Source organism: Miscanthus floridulus, chromosome 17 (genome assembly GCF_019320115.1).
Source record: "Miscanthus floridulus cultivar M001 chromosome 17, ASM1932011v1, whole genome shotgun sequence".
Lineage (NCBI taxonomy): Eukaryota > Viridiplantae > Streptophyta > Magnoliopsida > Poales > Poaceae > Miscanthus > Miscanthus floridulus.
Window position 1 is genome coordinate 110,831,037 of NC_089596.1, and position 22,953 is coordinate 110,853,989.

Here is a 22,953-nt window from a genome sequence, read left to right on the forward strand (position 1 = left end):
ACGCAAATCGTCCGCGCTCGCTCGCGTCCGAGGTGGCCCGCTCCCGCACCGTTGGGGAAGAAGGAGAGGGAGATCCGCCGGGCGCGAGTTCCGCCGAGCCGCGGGCGCGGACGCAAGCTCCGTCGGGGAAGAAGAAGGAGAGGGAGGGGCCCGGATCCGGGCGCGGACGCGAGCTCCGCCACGCGCGCGCGCAAGCTCCGCCGAGGGCGAGCTCTGTCGGGCGCGAGCTCCATCGGGGAAGGAGGAGGGAGGGGGGGCCGAATCCGGGCGCGAACGCGAGCTCCGCCGAGCCGCGGGCGCGAGCTTCGCTGGACGCGAGCTCCGCCGGGGGCGAGCTCCGTCAGGGAAGAAGGAGAGGGAGGGGGGCCGGATCCGGGCGCGGGCGCGAGCTCGGCCGGGGGAGGAGGCCCCGTCCCCGCGCCGCGCTCCTGGGCACGAGATCTGCCGGCGTCGAGGACGGCCCGCGTGGCCGCGGGGTTGGACAGGGTGCTCGGGGCGGCGCTCCCTGGGTGCGGCCGCGTGGATTTGGGTCTGTCTGTTGGAGCGGAGATATGTAGGTCGTGACTTTTTTTTACTGTAGACGACCTATAACAGCGAAATGGGTATCGTATTTGGGTCCCTTCGTTGGAGTCGGTCTAATAGAGATCCTACTAGGCCCTACGAAAGTTGCTCTAATTCATAAAAGAAAATGTGTTTCAAAAAAAATTCATAACAGAAAATGGGTTCGAAATCCAACTGGTACCGATTGCACTCAGCATGAATGCAATACAGCAGGAAGGTAAAAACTCTGATGGAGGTAATATATACAAGGCAACAGTATCGAAGTCGCAGCACTAGATTCTGGGGATCAGCTATGAGCCTATGATGCCAGAGAACTGTCAAAGGAAACAGTCTGGTTCCACGGAAGTTTAAGCTTCAAAAGACGGCACATGTAGATGTTAGAAGTAATTCACTCCAACATTAGTGATTAGTCAGCTTGTCTACCCCTACTAGAAACGCAATGGCCTACGCGTGCTATTCACTCGGGAAACCTGCAAAAGACAGTTAGCTGTATCAGCTGATGCCCTGGAGTATCACACGAAGCAGTGGAATTATTTCTCGCCAGGTGTGTAGAGTGACAACTTACAACGTGAGACTTCCATTCCACTTTGCTTCCCTCGGAGACACCAAACTGTGCTTGCCTCCGCATGTGTTCATGGAATATATGCACAAGGACCACAGCGTCAAGAGCAGCATACTCTTTCTACAAAACAGGAGCATGTGGACATCTATTTTTAGCAACCAAACTTGAAAACAGGATATCTAACCAATTTTGACACAGTTTTGAGTTATGGAGCAGGTTTGACCCAATTAAACCAATGCTTCCCACCAAGATGTGCATAACCCAGAATCAAATAAAAAGCGATAGTGTCAGAGTATTTTTTTTTCAAGGTGGTAGCTAGGGCTGGACAAAATACTCGCAGCTCGCCAACTCGCTCGACTCGGCTCGTTTTAACTTTTTCACGAGTTGAGCTGGATGTCTAGCTCGCTATTTTAACGAGCCAGCTCGCGAGCTGCTCACAAGCTGAGGCCTATCAGCCCACGACCATGAATCCAGAAGATGATAATGCTGACCTAGAAGTGTACACCTATTCTATTGGTATGTGATCCTTATTTTCAGCTGTTTCATATGAATTTTAATTTTATAATTGTTGTGGTACTTAAATGTTGATTTTATGGATTGTTTTCCAGAGAGAAGATGATGATGCTGACATTGAATCTATGGACTTTCCTAAGTTTGTGGTGGCAAGCAACTAGTTAGTATGCTGGAACTGGATGATTATGGATGGACCAACTATGTTGCACGGTTGATACTTTTGCATAACGGTGGACGTCACCTTCTGGAATTAATGTAACATAAATATTATAAACATGTGTGTCCTATTTTTTTTTGTGGTAGCCCGTGAGCTAAACGAGCCAGCTCGAGCTCGGTAACGAGCCGAGCCGAGCTGCCTCTCTAGCTCGTAATATTAATGAGCCAAGCCGAGCTGGCTCGTTAGCCTAACGAGCTAGCTTGAGCTGGACTGAGCCGAGCCGGCTCGATATCCAGCCCTAGTGGTAGCTAACAATGCTATCTTTTTTTCCCTTTTTTAGCCACAAAAAACTTATAAACTACCTTTATAAGCCTTGAAGTCACAGGGGATGTTTGGTTGCTGGCCATAACTTAGCCACGCTTAAGATTAGGTTTGCCACAACAACTTTGGTATTCGCCACATCCACGTCAGCCACTCGCCACAGATTTCTCCGCCAAAAGTGTGGCAGGCTATTTCTGCGCCACACCGGCCGCCACAGCGCACCAAGGAGCTGCATGCTGCCATCCATTTCTTTAATGGATTGACCAACTGCATGCTGCATGAACCAGCTGCCTCGAAGAAGCTGCATGTTGCATGACCGAGCATCCATACTTGCTAGTTGCGCAATTCCCGCATGTAGCTCCTCACCTATAGGGAAATATGCTGTAGTTTTTTTTTGTTTCTTCGTTAACACTGCTAAGATTAATTTGGTCACTATTTTCTCTTCCATTTTTAGTGCTACTAGTTGTTTCATATTTATATGGTGCTGTTGCTTTTACTAATCCAAACAGATGCCACAACCTTTTGACAAGTTTTTTTTGGTTGTAATCCAAACAGCAGCCACACTTATTTTGCCAAACCTTAGTCACTAACCAAACAATCTATTTGTGCCACAGATTATGGCAAGCCACAGATGTGGTTGGTACTTAACGTTAGGCATGGCAAACTATGGCTGGCATCCAAACATGCACACAATGTATTACAGTTACAGGTGTAAACCATACTCCATCTGACCGAGAAAAATTGCAATTCGCCCTTTCCGAGGTGACCAAATCTATTAAAAATGGTACTAACGTTTATACTACCGAATAAGTACCATTAGATTAATTATAGAATATATTTTCATAGTAAACCTATTTAGACCAAATCTATTAAAAACGGTACTAACATTTATACTACTGAATAAGTACCATTGATTAATTATGGAATATATTTTCATAGTAAATCTATTTGGAGACAAAAATGTTGGTACTATTTTCTATAAATTCAGTCAAACTTAAGAAAACTTAACTTGTCTCAAACCTATAATTGCATTCTTTTTGGGAATGAGGGAGTACCATTTATCTCTTCAATTCAAAACCAAGTAAGAATGCCTAAAACTACCTCTTGAGGAAAGCTTTGCTAAAGAATGTATTCCCTCCGTTCCAAATTATAAGACGTTTTGGATTTTTTAGATATATTGCTTTTGCTATGTATCTAGAGTTCTAGACAGCGTATATCTAAGTGCATAGCAAAAGCTATGTATCTAGAAATGCCAAAATGTCTTATAAATTTGGAACAGAGGGAGTAGTAGACTCTATTAGCAACCTACTAAATTACAGAACCCAGATATGACAAATCAATTGCGAATACCTAGAAGTAGGTGTTAACACTCACATGATTACAGGACTGATTTCAAGGGAACAAGAAAAAAGGGCACCAATAACAGTGGCTGACCTGATTTTGGGTTAGTGGCCGTTGCTCCCAGTTGCTATTACGCCGGGACTTGTTCAAACCAGCTCCTAATATTTCCTGGCAGCATTTCATGAACATGTCATACACTCTACCTAACAAGAAAATGTCAAAAGTAGATGGACAACAGTTAACTGCAACCAGTTTATTCTATGACGATTGTATATTTATATACCTTCGACAATCCAGAGAGGCCACCAGTAACCCCTTTAAACAGCTTCTGCATATCAAGTAGCATTTCATAGGACTGAAAACATTCCAATTCTCCATAGGATTGCATTAGTTGATGAAGATCACATTGAATGTCATAGCCTTTGGTGTCCAATGTACAAAAGGTAAGTTATCATCCAATATAAAATCCAAAGATATTTTTAAAGAGGACCATATGAGATGACAGAAATACATAACATTACCCAGCTTTAGTATCTTAGATGAACACATAATACGCCTCAAGCAGCTGTCCAATGCTTTTGGGTTATCTTCATACAATTTAATCAGATCAATAATGAAGGCTACCTTATCTGATGCAATTTGTATGATTGAGACCTGACCAAATAGCTAAAATCAACCACGAGGATAACTACTATGCAAAGAGATAAGGGAAAAAAGAGTACTAATATACAGTGGTTCAAAAAGAATAAAGCTTGCAGAAACTTAGAAACAAAAGAAATGAATTGGCAACGTGTTGATAACTACTAAACTTCATGTCTACTCTCTTAGTCTCTTGGGTGTGTGTATTGTAAGGGCTCTTACTCCCTTTTTCTTCTTAATACAAAGATGCGCAGCTCTCCTGCGTGTTCGAGAGAAAAAAAATCCATCGAAGATCAAGGAAACAGTGCACTGCGACGCAGGCTTTGAATAACAGAAGATGGGTGGAAGACATCAAGGGAACTCTCACCATCCAGGTTACAGTTGATTATCTACATATCTGACTTTTAAGATTCAAATCGAATTTTGAGAACTCTGTACTACCCCCACCCCCAAAAAAAAAACGTCACAGGAAAATTAGTGTTTCTGGCTCCGTCTCTGGTCCTACAGCAAGACATACCTGATCAGCAAAATGGAAATTTACACGGTCTGGCTCCTAAACCAACAAGTCATCATATAACGCTTACTTCATTTGATCCATCAGGTTTGCGCCATGGAAACAATTTGGAAATGTTGTGTTCCTCTGTGCTAGAACATTTGAGCACGAAGGAAGGAGAGAAGGACATTTATAGGATGGCTAGGGTTCGTGAGAGAAAGACACGGGACTTCAACCAAGTTAAGTGCATTAAGGATGAAAGGGAGCATCTCTTGGTAAAGGAGGATGAGATCCGACATCGATGGCAAGAGTATTTTGACAAATTGTTCAATGGTGAGAATATGGACACAACCTTTCAGTTGGATGACTCTTTTGATGACACCAATAGGCGCTTTGTGCGGAGAATCCAAGAATCTGAGGTCAGAGAGGCGTTGAAAAGGATGAAAGGAGGTAAGGCGATGGGACCGGATGGTATCCCAATCGAGGTGTGGAGATGCCTCGGGGACATAGCTGTAGTATGGTTAACCAAGCTGTTCAACCATATCTTTCGATCGAACAAGATGCCTGATGAGTGGAGGAGAAGTATATTGGTACCGATCTACAAGAATAAAGGGGATATTCAAAGTTGGACAAATTACCGGGGAATTAAGTTGATGAGCCATACTATGAAGCTATGGGAGAGAGTTATCGAGCATCGCTTGAGAGCAATAACGCGGGTCTCTATGAACCAATTTGGTTTCATGCCCGGAAGGTCAACCATGGAAGTAATTTTCTTAATAAGACAAGTTATGGAGCGGTATAGGGAGAAGAAGAAGGACCTACACATGGTTTTTATTGACTTGGAGAAGGCTTATGATAAAATACCAAGGAATGTTATGTGGTGGGCTTTGGACAAACATAAAGTCTCAACGAAGTACGTCGGGCTCATTAAGGACATGTACAGCAATGTTGTGACTAGAGTTCGAACAAGTGATGGAGACACGGATGACTTCCCGATTAGGATAGGACTACATCAAGGGTCAGCTTTGAGCCCTTATTTATTTGCTTTAGTGATGGATGAGGTCACAAGGGACATACAAGGGGACATCCCTTGGTGTATGCTTTTCGCGGACGATGTAGTGCTAGTTGATGAAAGCCGGACAGGAGTGAATCAGAAACTGGAGTTATGGCGGGAGACTTTGGAGTCCAAAGGTTTTAGACTTAGTAGAACTAAAACTGAGTATATGAGATGTGACTTCGGCACTACTACTCGGGAGGAGAAAGATGTTAGTTTGGAAGGTCAAGTAGTGCCTAGGAAGGATACCTTTTGATATTTAGGATCAATGCTACAGAGGGACGGGGATATTGATGAAGATGTTAGCCATAGAATCAAAGCAGGGTGGATGAAGTGGCGGCAAGCGTCTGGTGTCCTATGTGACAAAAGGGTACCACAGAAGCTAAAAGGCAAGTTTTATAGGACGGCGATTAGACCTGCTATGTTGTATGGTGCAGAATGTTGGCCTACAAAAAGACGACATATTCAACAGCTAAGTGTCGCGGAAATGCGTATGTTGCGTTGGATTTGCGGTCATACAAGAAGGGATCGAGTTCGGAACGATGATATACGTGAGAGATTAGGGGTAGCGCCAATTGAAGAAAAGCTTGTCTAACACCGGTTGAGATGGTTTGGACATGTGCAACGGAGACCTCCAGATGCACCGCTGCGTAGTGGAATCCTAAGTCAGGATAGTAACGTGAAGAGAGACAGAGGAAGACCGAGACTTGGGTAGAGGCAATAAAAGGAGACTTGAAAGGATGGAATATACCCAAAGACTTAGCCTTAGATAGGAGTGCTTGGAAGACAGCTATTCACGTGCCTGAACCTTGATTGTTTCTGTTGGGTTTCAACTCTAGCCTACCCCAACTTGTTTGGGACTTAAAGGCTTTGTTGTCGTTGTTGTTGCTGCTGCTAGCTGTTAACAATTTGATGTTGGACTTTGACCATCTTGCCAAGTGCAGATTACCAAATCCAACAACCTGCTCCTCTACGATCAAGCTGAGGAATCAATTCAACATATACTTGTCTCCTGCATATTCACTCAGCAAGTCCGGGCATTAACCTTTCAAGAAGCTACATTTGATTGCAGTTGCACCATAAGGTTCACACATTCATTTCTCAAGTTAGTGGTGCCAAGACATCAAGGGCGTTGTTCCTAAAGAACTACAAAAGAGTCCGAAGTTGTTGATTATCCTTAGTGGCTTGGGAGCTTCTTTTGGAAGCAACTTGCAGATTTTGTTTTCAATGGCACTAGTCCAAATTTCAGTGATCATCAAACAGTGACAAAAGAAAGTAGTCTCCGGTGTTTAGCTAGGGCCCATGTGCTCCAGGAGCTTCTCCTAGTCACTTGCCCCGGATACTTAGTCCATCGTCACTAATCTGGTTGTGTAAAAGTCTGTGTGGCGTCTAGTTAATTTATCTAAAAGGGTGTGTCTGTGTGTGCACATGTGTGTGTGTGAGGGGGGGGGGGGGTCTCTTTCGTACTTTATTGTCTCTTCATAAAGAAATTGATCAAAGCTCTTCTGCGTTTTCCAAAAAAAAACAAAGTAACTACTTTTTTTCTGGAATACGCAGGAGAGCTGCATATCATTGCATTAAGAAAGGGGATAAAAGGCTTATATAGCCATACAACAGCACACACACCAACTTTACACACCGTCTCTAGGTTACATACGTGCCTGTTAAAACTGTAAAAAGTCGACCTCCCTCAACAGGCGCTGCTAAACCCCAGGTCGAGCAGCGACCAGTTCACTAATGCCTTTAGCGCCTGCCAACCACCAGAGAGCAGCTTCTTCTTGTGCAAGGAGAAGCACCCGCTCTATCCTAGGCGAGGCACCATTGAACACAATATCATTTCTCTCCTTCCAAAGCATCCAGGCTCCTAGCATGACCAATGAATTGAATCCTCTCTTGGTTCTTTTGTCAAGAGTGCTACCGGCTTGTTGCCACCAGTCAAAGAACCCAGTGGCAGATGGCTGAGGTGCAATATCCGGGAGTGCAAAGGTGCAAAGTAATTGAAACCAGAATTGCCGAGAGAAGACACAGGAACAGAGGAGGTGCTGAATGGTTTCATCCTCTTGGTCGAACTACTAAACTACCCACAATGACACATGGGAAACCTAAAGCAATCATTTCGCCTAGTTTACTCAGCCATGCTTTCTGAGAAAGAACTATCAGTGAGGAACCCAGAAAACTAAAAAGACATTGAAACATATACTAGTACAAAGCAAGGTGTTACTTACCTTACTAGGTTTAGTATTTTTCTCGAAATTAGGTCTCCACTCGCAATCCATGCCAATAATTTTACAAGCTTCAATATTACTTGTTGCATTAAGCAGTCCATTGATCTCATCAACCCAGACAATTTCTTCCACATCCAATTTCTTTAGATCTAAGTAATCAGATACACAGAAAACCTTCTCCGGAACTGCCTTGCACATCGTAAATAATTGCATCAAGAATAGAAATATAATGAAGACAGTAAAAGGTAGCAAATCATGTGAATCTTTTTTTTAAAATATTGTTCATAACTGTTCAAATAAATTAGGGTGGGACTGCAAAATGGGATGACAACAAAAACACAATACACAAGTTCAAATTGGAATGCTAGATCAACTGAATTCATGGCTCAATTTTCACCTCGCGTCATGTCATTCATCCATAAACAAGAGAATCCTGATGGGATTCATCAGCAATCAGCATGTATTGTCCAAAACTAAACTAGAGTAAAATTAAAACATTTTTTTCTCGAAACACACAGGAGAGTTGTATATCATTACATTAAAGAAGAAAGGGAAAGTACAACACACAAAAATAAACGTTTTAGAGATTACATGTGTTGCCGTGAAGAGTAAAAAAGACCTCAAAAACTACTGTCTATGCCAAAAAAAATTATCATCAGCTAACTTTGTATCCACTCAAGATGTCATATTTTCTCTCCTCTTCCAGTGTTGGTGATTTTTCCTTGTAGCAGTAAATTTTTTGTTTATAAATGTTTAGAGTTCCATATACAATTTTGCAACTAGTTAGCAATATTCTGTAAGCTGGTTTTCTGCTGCCAAGTCATCTATGCAGTAGTAGCACAAAACAACAGTCATAGAGCCCGTAGGCTCCTGTGAACCAATTGTGTTTTGTTTTGAAAGTCTTGTGAATCGGATGTCAAATAGCCCAATCTCCCATGAACTGTTTAAATGTCCTTTTGAGAATTGAGAGGCTTGTAACACACATCTTCATGATACTTTTTTTATTAGACATCCCAGCTTTTGAAGTTCCACTTCCACCAGAAAGTCATAAACTTTATCGCTCTAGTGGTTATATAATCCCAATGAAACATAAGTTGAGTGTTTTTTTTTATAACTATGATAAATGTGTGGTCCTATAACATAAGCTACTACTCCCTCCGTTCCAAAATATAAGATGTTTTGGCGTTTCTAGATACATAGCTTTTGTTATGCACTTAGATATACACTATGTCTAAATACATAGTAAAAGCAATGAATCTTCAAAAGCCAAAATGTCTTATAACTTGGAATGGAGGGAGTATTTACCACTATAAGAAATGACTACTAATTAACAAAATATGCCTCTGTAACTTAATGTTGGATAATTAACTTTCTAGCCTCCTAGCTTACCCAAAGAATCAACATAACTTTCAAGAGAGTATCGCTGGCAAAGCTCATCAACTTTCTCCATATAACCAGCTTCCATTGCTAAATATACCTACACCAGAAGATCTGTTAAATTGCATTTTCATGACACATGATGTTTATTAGCAAGAGAATATATCAATATAGTCATTTTATAGAACATGGGGATCGTATTTCTACGAACTACACCAGAAGATCTGTTAAATTGCATTTTCATGACACATGATGTTTATTAGCAAGAGAATATATCAATATAGTCATTTCATAGAACATGGGGATCATATTTCTACGAACTATCATGTGTGCCCAACACATAACCAGAAGAAGGTAATTCTCCTCGCCAGTTCATCCAAAAAGAAATGCAGGGGCATATAGATTCCTTGCCTAGATCAAATGAATCTTCCTAAAGCAAATGCATCTGTCTTCTGGTATATCTAACCAAAACATTGATTGTGGCAATGTGGACACACATTACCAGGTATTCCAGGAGTTTTGTTTCCTTCTTGGCCCTAGTTTCTGCAATATCCCAGCATCCTTTCTCAGCCAACTTCTTTACTAAACTGCAAATAGTAAAATGTTTCACAATTCTAGAAGTTTGGTAAAGAATTTATATGTAGGTGTAGGGACTTTGAAGCGAGCAACAGGAATGTCACCTCTCTTTATACAAATAGTTAACATCTGGGAACTCTTCAGTGAGTTCATGTTCTTTGACCAATTTGTTCGCACTCTTCAGCATTTTTATATCTAGATACTTTTGAATGACTAAAGATATCATTTCCTTGCCCATGAAAGTAGCACACTCCTCTGCAATCTCTAATTGATTGTTTTCAATCAATTTTATGATAAAGGACTCGTCACAGCATTGGATGGAAAAACGTGTTATTAGAGCCACAGCGACTGCATTGGATTCTGATTCCATACAGCGCTTTACTTGCTGTCTGAGATGTTCCCTTGCTTTCATTAGATCATCATCATCCAACTCTGAACCATACAAAGCATGAGCCACGTCTCTCAACTCAATTTCAAATGTCTCAAGAAGCTTGATCAATATGCGGTTCTCATGGGGTACAACAGAATCAAGGATATCAAGAACAAGTTGTACGGCAAGGTGCTTTGCCTCCAAGAAATCTTTCTGTACTGATTCCACAGATTTCAAGTGCCTTAAAGAGGATGTCAACATATGGCTGAACCCTTCAGAATAAGTTTTCCCCAGCAGAGGTACAATATACATACACTGGACAACATATGTGAACGGGCCTGGCTGTGGACCATTATGCAATGCCACTTTTACCAGCTGCATGAGGATCTTAAACTTTGAGGTTGCTTTGTTCGTACCTGAGTTAAAAGGTAACAAAAAATAAGAGCCTCACATGTCAGCATAACCAAGCATTATAAAAGCTATAAACAAGATAATTAAGGGTTATAACAAACTGCATTTAAAAAAATATATAAATTTCAGAGAACAATTGGTTTTTACATAAACTGTAATTTATTTGTAAGCATTACTACCATCAGTCAAATTTTAATAAAAATTCCGTAATAGTGATTGAAATCATATTGTGATTATTAAAATTGTACTCTGTCCCTCCAATTACAGATTCCATAGGAACTGATAAGGAAAAACAGTAGTTAACAATATACAAATGGGATGGGATGATTGTCTCCTCTCAGAAGCTCTTTTAGAAGATTCGCTTAGAGGATTAGACTTCACAGTGAAACAAGATCAGCAGCAGAGTAGATTTCAACAGTGAAGGATTATAGATAGTGAAACATGCAATTTATTTGTAGGCATACCATATCCATAGCAGTCCTTTAAGAGATAAATAAAAGTGGCTGCAGGGACGTGTGATAGATCAGAAAATGCATGTAAACGTATGGAGCGCTGCTCATCGTGCTGATTAGTTTCAGGGCCTTCTGGAGTAACTTGTTCAAAATAACCCATGCTTCAAAGCACAGCTAGCCTGTATAGAACAGCACAGATCTGGAATCAAACATCAAGAATGCAACTTTCTTTCCATGAAAAATATACTTCTTGTTTGGCCTATGCTTCTATTGGACATGAAAGTACTGTGTATTTCATCTTCATCTACTTCAAAGCAACTCTGTATTGTACTCTAGCACATGAACAAACTCTACAACAACAACAAAGCCTTTTAGTCCCAAGCAAGTTGGGGTAGGCTAGAGTTGAAACCCAACATGAGCCCCTAGTCACGGTTCAGGCATGTCAATAGCTGCTTTCAGGCGCTCCTATCCAAACAAAGATCTCTAGGTGTATCCCAACCCTTTAAATCTCTTTTTATTGCCTATTTCAGTAATATACTGGACCAAGTCTGAATCGATCAACACTAGCACATTAACAAAATTCAACCAAATTCCATTTTACTGATCTTAATCTACTCTGTATTGTACAGTTGTGCATCAATGTCTATTTCATAAGTTCAGCACATGAACAAAAATACAATCACTGAATCACTATCTGCAGAACGAGATTGGAGATTGTATGCAGGAGAGCAGGAGGGAGGACAGAGGAGGCTCACTGCGGCGGCTCGGCCGGTGGTCGGTGATCGGCGGTCGCCCGGTCGGCGGTCGGCTGGACGGCTGCAGCTCCAGCCTCCAGCGGCGCCGCGCCGTGGCCGACGCAGATCTAGGCGGAGTCCTGGAGACGCTGCGATGGCGCGTGCGGATTACGGGGGACGTCGGCGACCTGGTCCGGTCGGATGGCCAGACCGCCAGAGGGCGCGCGGCCACAGAACCCTAGGCGCTCGGTCGCTACCCTGCACCGCGGGATCACTCCCTCCCTCCGCCCGCTGAATCAAGTGAGAGTTATCTCAAACATTTTTTTACCGAATTTATTTATAGAAAAAACATTAAAAATTTATAGCACCAAATCAATATTATTATTAGATACAGTACACTACAAATTATATTTCATAATTTATTTATTTAATATCATAAATACTGATATATTCTTTATAAAGACAACTCTAAAAAATAATTTAGTTTACCACTACTAGTTAAGTGTTCGTGCATTGGCAAAACAAATACGGAATCGCATGGCATACAACCTCCTTCATTGGAACTATACAACCACCATCATTGAAACTAAAACATGTACTTTTTGTTAATTGCTAAAACATGTATTTAGGCCAATACCAATACAAATTTTATTTGCATTTAATAGGATGATATATCAGTAAAAAATGTTGACGCCACACAGGAATTATGAGGAGAGAGAGGAGATGAGAATATTCAGATGAAACACGGTGTGCACAGTTACCAATTTATCGAAAACAAAGTGAATAAACTCCATCGAGAAGTGTTTTCTTTTCGTTCCCACATGTTAGAAACTGAGTAAAACTCTACTAAAAACATTTCATTTCATTTCATTTTATAATACCATGCAATAATTAAATATGCAAGCCTATAAAAGTGTGAAATGAAATTATGCATTACATATCCTGTTTTATTTTATTTTCTACAACTTCATGGCATACGAGTACAATTTTCCATAAGATTTATTTCGTAACTTAAATAAAGAATCATAAAAGCACAATTGCAACACATAATTTAATAAATGCTAGAATATGCCCCACAAATTATATTGCTGCATGGATTGCGAAGAAATTGAATTAAATTGAGTAGAGATGATGTATGTGAATAGCTTTCAATTAAGACCCTGTTTGGATGCCTAGGTGATTATAATAATCAGATTATATAATCAAATTTTGTTTCAAATAGGAATGATTATATGATAGATAGTATAATCAAAATTGTTAATTATCATAATCCCAATATCCAGGATGAGACTAGGTTATAGGAGATTATGGATGCTAAAAGTCCAATTTACCCCCAACCAATTGTTCAACTTGTCAAATTATAAAGGATAAGATAGGAATTTCTCATTTGAACCAACCATAATCAATCACCCCTAATCCAAAGATCCAAACACTCTTATTATTATTATCCATAATCCTAATTATTATAATTCTATGCATAATCTAGATTATTATAATCTAGCTATGATCCAAACATGCTCTAAGAGATTGGAAGTTAGTGAGATGCTAAGACTATTAGTGGAAGATGATGTAAATAGTTAGTGGGGAATGATGTGGATAACTTGCGCGTTGAGATAGACTTGTAGTAAGGATTAGTTTTAGAATGGATATAGATATAGATATAAATATATAAATATAAATATAGATATAGCAATGGCAACATCCAGCACTAGCAATAAGGAACACTTTTTTTTTTATTTTCTACGACACTCTCAAGCGCGATGGCAATGTCAAAAAAATCACTACAAAAGTGACAATAGTTTACATAGGCACTTCAAATATCTGTATTTTTTTTTGGACAAAAACGTTTGAAAGCCCTGTTTTTTTTTCCTTTTTTTTTGAGCAATGGTGATTTTTTCCTTCTCTTTCGGATCAGCTGAATTTGGGCCTAATTCTATTCCAGCAAGGGAAAGAAGCCCAAAAGCAAAGATCCCTTTCTTCAACCCGTGCTCTACTTTAATTCCCACCTTTGCCCTTTGCTCACTCACAAAGGGTGGGTCCCACCGTCCACCAACAAAAAAAACGAACGACTGTTGCCCGAATCTCCCGTGCTTTCCTACCCATCTCTCCCTCCCTCCGCCTCCGCCTCCGTCTCCGCTCACCGCTCATCGCTCATGGGCGACTACCACCGTCCCTACCGGGGCGACCTCCGCTCACCGCCGTCCTCCGTGCCGGACCCGGCCTTCGCGCACGCCAACGGCTACTTCTCCTCTTCCGCCTCCCCGCACTCCCACAACGGCTACTTCTCTCCCGTCTTCTCCAAGAATGACGCTTTCCCTGGGACCGGCGCTGGCGCAGGCGGCGACCGGCGGATCGAGATCTACACCACGGCGCCTCCTCCGCACCTTCCCCCGCCACCCGGTCACACGCTGGCGCTGCCCCCGCCGCCGGGGTGGAAGGAGGGGCGACTGGGTGGAGGAGGAGGCGGCGGTGGCGCCGGCGCCGGCAGGAAAGGTGGAGGTGGAGGCGGCGGGACCAGCATGTGGTGCCTCAGCGACCCGGAGATGAAGCGGCGGCGAAGGGTGGCGAGCTACAAGGCCTACTCGGTGGAGGGCAAGGTGAAGGCGTCGCTGCGCCGCGGCCTCCGGTGGTTCAAGGGCAAGTGCTCTGAGATCTTCCACCATGGATGGTAACCTCTGATGGCTGGCCGGTTCTCCCTTCTTGGACGGTGGCAGGCCCCCCAAGAAAGGAACCAAACTTCTGAATATGTTTGCGATTTAGTTTTCTTTTTCTTTTGAAGATAATGATGCTCCTGCTCCAGATGTCTATCTTTCTATCTATCTATCTATCTGTTCGCCTACTAATTCGAAATGGATTTGAGATTGTGAGTGTATATTCGAGCTATTTTGCAAGGGATGCGTACTCTGAACACTTCTGCGGATTGATCTGTTAGTGCTACTGCTGGTGTCATACTTGTTAGTGCTACTGCTTTGTTTTGTCATACTTGCAATCGAGCCTCAGAATTTGTTTGCATTGATAGGATAGTCAGGAATTTATGACATGTTTGTTGAGATTGGCTTTTTCATCGTTTCTATTGCTTGTTCTGTGAGTTTGTTGAGATTGGCCCGTTAGCTTGGCAGGCTGAAATTGGCTGAAAAAAAAAAAGCCAAAGCTGCAAAGTTGTCCTGAGAAAAATGTTGTTTCGACCGGAAAAAAAAAAGCCGAATAAGCCTGCAAAGTGTACAGAACTAATAATAAGTTGGTGCAAGTTGGTAAGTAGATATTTGGGTCATTGATGAACTTAACCCTGAAAGGGGGAAAAAGGGAAAAAATGGTAGATGCGGACATTGAAGGCCACCACAAGACTGGTTACCGACTGTCTACATTACAGGTCCATATCTGTCTTGTTTAGATGCCATCCAAATTCTAAGTTTTTTCACTCTCTTTCCATCACATTAATTTTTAACCGTTTGTATGGAGTATTAAATGTAGGTAAAAAAAAATAACTAATTACATAGTTTAGTTGAAAATCACGAGATGAATCTTTTGAGCCTAGTTGTCCACGATTGGATAATATTTGCTAAATAAGACGAAAGTGGCACTATTCATCGGGTTGAAATTTTTTCGCAATCTAAACGAGGCCCTAGTATGTAATGCAGGTCAGAAGCAGTCTTCTTGCACAGAATAAAAAGCTATGTAGTGGTTGTGGTGAGTGGTGACATCCTGACAACTCTTGCTTTCTTTGTGCCATTACTGGGTTTGGTCCGAGCGAGATATGGTTTTTCTCACTGAACTTCCTTTCATCTGTCCATATCTTATCAACATAACCAAGCCAGTAATTGGTAGGTTTGTAGGAATGGGCATAGCCCTACCTTTTGTCCCTATCATATTAAAGGGGTGTTTGGTTCTAAAATTTATGTCACATCGAATATTTAGATACTAATAAGGAGCATTAAATATAGAGTAATTATAAAACTAATTACATAGATGGAGGTTAATTTCTGAGACGAATTTTTAAAGTCTAATTAATCTATCATTAGCATATGTTTACTGTAGCACCACATTGTTAAATCATGGACTAATTAGGGTTAAAAGATTCGTCTTGTAAATTAGTCGCAAGTTATGTAATTAGTCTATATTTAATATTGTATACATGTGTCTAAATATTTAATGTGACAGAAATTTTAAGAGTTCCGGGAACCAAACAGCCCCTAGCTATCAAGCCGGTGATTGATAGATTTGCTTGGCATGGCATCGTCATCTTCCATGTGATCAGAAACATCTGTTTTAAAGCTTTCCATGATGTATTGACACGTCTGCTAGTACTAGTATTGATTTATGTTCATTTGCTTAGGAATTAACGAATTGTTCAGCTTGGATTTCCGGTGATTGATTGATAGATTAGCTTGGCATCATGACCTTCCATGTGATGATAGCAACCTCTATTTTAATGCTTTGCATGATGTCTTGGCTCACATATGTTTTTTATGAGTGTTTTACTTGCATAGGCACTAATGAATTATTTAGCCTGGATGTCTGGAAAGTTTTATCTTGCCAATAATAGTCATCCTACAACACATGAATACATAACATTGTAGCATATCAATTATCAAACCCATACCTGTCTTGGTCACATCACCAGAGACCAGCATGGAATTTGCATGTTCAGGATACTCTATAGAGTGCTTAGACCGTCTCCAACAACCGCGGTCTAAAATTCCAAAATACAAGACCCATTCTTTTTTTAGATAGCGCTACAGGTAAAGACTTCAATAACTATTTTTAGTCTTCTCCAACAATAAGACATAAAAGACAACCCTTTCTACAAATAGATCTTCAAGAGAGGATATTCAAATTGGATCTTCCATATAGGTACTCTGTTGGAGGATATAAGTATTGTGTTAGAGATCTATTTTAAGTTTGGGTTCCGCAATAGGTCTTCTGTATTGATCTGCACGGGTGCCTCCAAACATGTCCCTACATAAGTGCTTTTTGTTAAAGATGATTGTGCTGATGTAGCTCTTCCTTTCCAAGGACACGCATGATGTAAGTACTACTTTAGCTGTTATATCAGGGCAAGATGCCAGCCACCTGAAATCCCTGTTTTGTACTTCACAGTTGCTTGATGGCTTGTTGAATCTTGAGTGAACAGCAGCTTTCCTATGGCAATTGGCAGATGAGAAAAATAGTTCTATGATCGAGTCCTGAAGGAAATAAATGATAAATCGATGTAGCTGGGATACTGTGTTTGTGGGTACCAGCAGCGGTGTTAAATGCTAGAGGCCCCCTCCGCTTGAAACTTGCTGAAACTGGTTGAAAAATACTGTTTTGACTGAATTGTCGTGAGAGAAATATTGTTCCGGCTGAAAAAATAAGTCGAACGAGCCGGTGGGTAAGCCGAACCGAGCCGGTGCAAGGCAGGCACGTAGTGTCAGCAAAGGCACCTCACCTCGTATGTCATGCTTATATAATACTTGCTCTCTCCATAAAAGAATACAACTGTGGGTTATGTGTCGGTAAAAGTAGTTCATGTTTAATCAAATTTCTAGTGAATAATATTTATATTTACGGCTCTAAAATAATTTATTATAAAAATACATTTTGTAATTAATCTAATGATATTTATTTGATATTATAAATGTTGATACTTTTTTATCTATAATTGATCGAACTTAACATACTAACCATAATACTGTGCTAGAATTATATTATTTTCTGGACGGAGGAAGTACTCTTTAATGACAACAGTGAAAAGTTGTATTTCACTAACTTGGACCAATAGTTATTCCAATTGCATACAAGTTTAGAATATATAAAATTTGCATCAATAAATTTGTATTAAAAGTGTCTCTAAGATAATATTGGTTCTTTAGCAAATAACAATATATTGTAAGATAAATTAGTGGTCAAAATATGTTTTGTATGACTTTTTTGCTGGGACTGAGGGAGTACTACAGATAGATTACTGAATGCGGAATCTTTGGCTGCCTGGCATTTTCTCTAGTACAGAAGCGTGTAAGCGAAGGTGATTGCTCCTGACATAGCATATGGTTTACTGCATGTCTGCATGTGCATGTTTTATTATGCGAGTTCACGGTATCCTTAAGTAGAACACTGCAAATGGATGAAACACAAGCCCGGGAGTATATTTTGGTCGAAAAATATGGTGAAAACAAAGGTGCTCCATGACAAACAGCCTCGCTCGCAGAGTGGTATCACACGAATAAGGTGGTGTTTGATCCGGTTACTAAAATTTAGAAGATGTATCGAGAGAATGTTGTATGAGATGTTCGAATACTAATAAAAAAATAAATTACATAATCCGTCAGTACTCCATAAAACGAATTTTTTAAGCCTAAGTAATCCATCACTAGCACATGTTTACTGTAGTACAACATTAGCAAATCATGAACTAATTAGGCTTAAAAGATTCGTCTCGCAAATTAGTCGCAAACTATGCAATTAGTTTCGTAATTAGTCTATATTTTATATTCCATGCATATGTTCAAATATTCAATAGAACAATGACTAAAATTTAGGAGGAGCAACAAAACACCACCTAATTCTAAGCCCCACTTGTTGCACCAACTATTTTTCGTACGTATATAGCCATTCTCAGGGAAGCAGAGGAAGACTAGACGTCGCCCATGGTATCGATGCGATGGTCCCAATTCCCAACCCATACAGTGACACAGAAGCTTAAACATGGATTCAAGGTTGGTTCCCTGCAGTTTGTGACACCTCGGTGGGCATCATCTATCGCTTTGGGTTACCAGTGTACGGGACCGCTTCCGAATCCGATGGCAGGCAACAAGGGGCACCAAGCTAGTGTATAGGGCGGAAACATTGCTATATATATGTTTGCAGTTTCAATAGGTTAGCAGTTTTAAAGGCAACTCTTATGCAACGTCATATAGAATTTTGATGACATATAAGAGAAAGAGGAAGGTGAGAGAAAGAGGTTTGATGACATAGAAGAGGAAGATGATGGTTGGAGAAAGAGGTGGTTGTTTCGTGAAGCAACCATCTCATTAACAAAAATTTAGAAAAACATCACAACCATTTGACCAATGTACTTTCTTTGTCCATGAAAGGATATAATTCTCACTTTTTAAGGAACCAAATGATTTGCAGCTTGACCAATGTTATATAAAAAGGTGTTAATATTTATAATACAAAATAAGTATCATTAAATTAAGAAATATATTTTCTTAGTAAACTTAGTTGGAGACATAAATGTTAATACTATTCACTATAAATTTGGTTAAAGTTAAGGTAATTTGACTTGCACAAATTGTATAGTTGCATCTTTTTATGGACGGATGGAGTATGATTTAATGTTGTCAACTCACAAACTTTTCTTTGTTTATTGCATAAACCAAAAATAATTAAATTACTATAAGACAACTTAAAAGATAATCCATTGTATACATTAGTTGTTCAATCGTATCATGATCATATGGCACTGCATGACAACACCAATGTATTTGCTTTTAGTGCGATGGAAAAGGTTTAGAGTAAGGGTTTATTTGGATGAATTTAGACTAGTTATTAGTTATTGCAAAGAAATAGTGAGTTAGTTGTTAGTCCACCTATTTGGATCCTTATATTAACGAATATCTCGGTATGTTTATGCAAATGGACTAGAGTATCCTTTTATTTCTCTCTCTCCCCACTCAATCTATCCCGCACAAAGGCCAAACCTAGCTAGTTGTTAGAGCATCTCCAGTAGAGCCCCTATTTAAGCCCTCATCCTATTTTTGAGGTCAGAGGGAAAAAAACTCACTTCAGTAGAGCCCCTATTCTAGCCCTCAAACTTGTGGGCTTTGGGCCATAGTTGCTTCCGTTTCTCTCCCCGCGCTAGCGCGGAAGCAGCGCGTGCTGCCCGCCTGCACCCCCGCTGAAAGCTCTAGTTTGGTTTTGGTTAATTGATGAAACCCTAAGTGCTAACCTAGTTTATCAAAGTGAATATGAGATAGGTAGCACTACTCCAAGTGATGAAGCAATGGCAAAGATCATGACGACGATGATGGCATGATGATGATCAAATGCTTGAACTTGGAAAAGAAGAAAGAGAAAAACAAAAGGCTCAAGGCAAAGGTATAAATAGTAGGAGCCATTTTGTTTCGGTGATCAAGACACTTAGCGAGTGTGATCACATTTAGGTTAGATAGCCGTACTATTAAGAGGGGTAAAACTCGTATTGAAATGCAATTTATCAAAGTGCCACTAGATGCTCTAACTCATTGCATATGCATTTAGGATCTAGTGGAGTGCTAACACCCTTGAAAGTATTTGTGAAAATATGCTAACACATGTGCACAAGATGATACACTTGGTGGTTGGCACATTTGAGCAAGGGTTAGAAACTTCACCGACGGAGTGTCCGCCCGTAGAGTGCGGACAGTCCGACGGTGCCACCGGTGCCCTATACAGAAAAGACAGGAGTTCACAGAGTGACCGAACGCTGGTGGCACAGTGACCGAACGCTAGGGTCCTGTGTCCGGTCAGCAGCAGCAGTGAGCACGTGTCTCGGTCTTATGGCCGGACGTTGACGCGAAGAGTGACCGGACGCTGGCATGGTGCGTCCGGTCAGTGCTGACGTTCACTGACATGAGGCGCACAGAGGAAACATTGAGTGACCGGACGCCGGGTGAGTCCGGTCGAGTATGACCGATTCGCGTTTGGAACCTTACTAGAAACGACCAGACGCTGGGGTCCTACGTCCGGTCACTTTCTAACTGATGCGTCTGGTCATCACTTAACCATTGGGATCGGGCGCTCAGTATTTGAAGAAAGGGGACACGTGGCGTGCATCGCGTGACCGGACGCTGAGGTCCAGCGTCCGGTCAATCTGACCAGAGCATCCGGTCGGCCCGTGTTCAGTGCAGTGAGGAGCCCAACAACTCTATTTCATGGAGGCTTCTATTTAAGTCCTATGGCTAGCTCAAGCTCACTCTCTTGGCCATTTTGCATTGACATAGCAACCTTGTGAGCTTAGCCAAAGACCTCCCACTCATCTCCATCGTTGTTTCATTATCATTGTGAGATTGGGAGAGAATCCAAGTGCATTGCTTGAGTGATTGCATTTAGTGGCGCTTGGCATTCGTGTTTGCTGTGGGATTCACTTGTTACTCTTGGTAGTTGCCGCCACCTAGATGGCTTGGAGCAGCGAGGATTGTTGAGCGGAGGTTGGTGATTGTCTCGGGCTTCGATCGTGGTGATTGTGAGGGGTCTTGTGCCTTCCCCGGTGGAGAGCCGAAAGGTAACTCTAGTGGATTGCTCATGTCATTGAGTTACCTCACTTGTGGGTAGGTTTTTGCAGTGTCCAATTGTGTGGACGAGGTTCGTGCAACACCTCTTAGCCACCGAACCACCAAGTGTTGGTTGACACAACGGGGACTAGCGTGCCGGCAATCACATGAACCTCGGGAGAAAAATTAGTTGTCCCTTGCCCTTTGGTATTCTCTCAATGATTGATTTAGTATTCATCTTGTGATTGGTTCACTCCTCTACACGACGGTATAATCACCCTACTCACTCATTTATATTCTTGCAAACTAGTTGCGGTAAACTCTTTAGTGTAATTAGAATTGAGAGCTTGCTTTGTTATTTTAAGTTCATCTAGTGGAGCTCTTTAGAGTAGCAAGATTGAGAGCTCTTAGTGAGTATTAACATTGCTAGTTGTGTGTCTAGTAATCATTGCAACTAGAATTTTTGGATAGGTGGCTTGCAACCCTTGTAGAGCTAGAGCAAGTTTGCATTTTGCTATTTGTCATACTAATCAAATTGCTCTAGTTGATTTGTAGATTTTTAAATAGGCTATTCACCCTCCTCGAGCCATATTAGGACCTTTCAAGTGGTATTGAAGCCATGGTCACCGTTTGATTGAAGGTTTAACAACCTCGGTGTAAAATTATGGCTCAAGTTGTGTTCAACCATGTGGGGGGCAAACCACCGTTCTTTGATGGCACATGCTATGATTATTGGAAGAGAAAGATCATGATGTATCTTGGTTCGATCAATGATCAAGTATGGGAGGTGACCTAGAATGACTATGCTATCATTGATCCCGATGACCCCACCAACCAAGACAAGACCAACAAGCAATGTAATACAATGGCTCTCAACACCATATACAATGCCATTGATTCCAAGGTGTTTGAGCAAATCAAGGATTATAAAAGAGCAAATGAGGTGTGGAGGAGATTGGAGGAAACATATGAGGGCACACCGGCGGTGAAGAGTGCTAAGTTGTACATTCTCAAGGATCAATTGACAAGCTTTAAGATGAAGGAAGATGAGAGCATTCCAGAAATGTTCCATCAGTTGCAAGTGATTGTAAATGACTTGAAGGCCTTAGAAGAGAAGATCAAGGATGATGATGTCTCTCATCGGTTCTTGATGTGCTTACCTACAAGATTTGAGATGTTGAGATTGCTTATCATAAGAGGAGAATTGAAAGAGATTATCCCTAACTAAGTACTAGGTGATGTCATGACCCAAGAGACATACCGTGTGTAAAGGGAGGGGATGACAAGGATGACAAGAAGGAAGAAGAAAAGAAGAAGAGTATAACATTTAAGGCTAGCTCATCATCATCCAAGAACAAGGGCAAGTCCAAGAAAGAATCAAGTGATGATGATGATCTTAGTGATATTGATGATAAAGCTATGGACCTCTTTGTACGCAAGATGGGAAAATTCATAAACAAGAAGGGCTACGGTGCAAGAAAGCGAAGAGATCACACCAAAAGCAAAGAATATGTGAGAAGATGCTACAATTGCAAGAGTCCCAATCACGTTGTAGCAAATTGTCCCTATAATAGTGATAATGATGAGGACGAGAAAAAGAAGCACAAGAAGGATAAGAAAGAAAAGAAGGAGAAGAGAATGACCTTCCAAAAGAAGAAGAAGGATGGAGGCTATGTGGTCACTTGGGATAGTGATGGCCCTTTGGATAGTAATGACTCTAGTGATGATGGCAAGAAATCTAGCAAGAAAGCACTAGCAAGCATCGCCATCAACAACAAGCCCTTCATCTTTGACACTCCTTCGACATGCCTCATGGCAAAACCTACCAAGGTAAAATATGATGTGAGTGATGATGATGAATGTGAAAGTGATGCTTGTAGGAGTGATGATGATGATGAGGAGTACTCCAAGGAGGAGCTCATGGATATGTGTGA

The 22,953-nt window shown here is 41.2% G+C and overlaps 2 protein-coding genes across 2 annotated transcripts; one reads left to right on the top strand and one right to left on the bottom strand.

Moving 5' to 3' along the window:
* Positions 1 to 719: 719 nt before the first annotated feature.
* On the bottom strand, positions 720 to 12,085 carry LOC136517086 (uncharacterized). Its single transcript, XM_066510607.1, has 11 exons — positions 11,808 to 12,085; positions 11,065 to 11,231; positions 9,924 to 10,605; positions 9,746 to 9,830; positions 9,256 to 9,343; positions 7,867 to 8,051; positions 3,977 to 4,109; positions 3,739 to 3,875; positions 3,549 to 3,623; positions 1,127 to 1,243; positions 720 to 1,031 (listed from the first exon to the last, which is right to left on the bottom strand). The coding sequence occupies exons 2-11, from the start codon at positions 11,210 to 11,212 to the stop codon at positions 990 to 992; spliced, it is 1,692 nt and encodes a 563-aa protein (XP_066366704.1). The 5' UTR covers positions 11,213 to 11,231; positions 11,808 to 12,085; the 3' UTR covers positions 720 to 989.
* Positions 12,086 to 13,841: 1,756 nt separating this feature from the next.
* Positions 13,842 to 14,706, top strand: LOC136518438 (uncharacterized). The gene has a single exon (XM_066512095.1). The coding sequence runs from the start codon at positions 13,940 to 13,942 to the stop codon at positions 14,456 to 14,458; it is 519 nt and encodes a 172-aa protein (XP_066368192.1). The 5' UTR covers positions 13,842 to 13,939; the 3' UTR covers positions 14,459 to 14,706.
* Positions 14,707 to 22,953: the final 8,247 nt, after the last annotated feature.

Coding starts and splice junctions, on each gene's coding strand:
- LOC136517086 (XM_066510607.1), bottom strand. CDS start 11,212: ATGGGTTATTTTGAACAAGTTACTCCAGAAGGCCCTGAAACTAATCAG. Junction 9,831..9,923: donor AACTATTTGTATAAAGAGAG/GTGACATTCCTG, acceptor TACTATTTGCAG/TTTAGTAAAGAAGTTGGCTG. Junction 4,110..7,866: donor AAAATACTAAACCTAGTAAG/GTAAGTAACACC, acceptor CTATTTGGTCAG/GTCTCAATCATACAAATTGC.
- LOC136518438 (XM_066512095.1), top strand. CDS start 13,940: ATGGGCGACTACCACCGTCCCTACCGGGGCGACCTCCGCTCACCGCCG.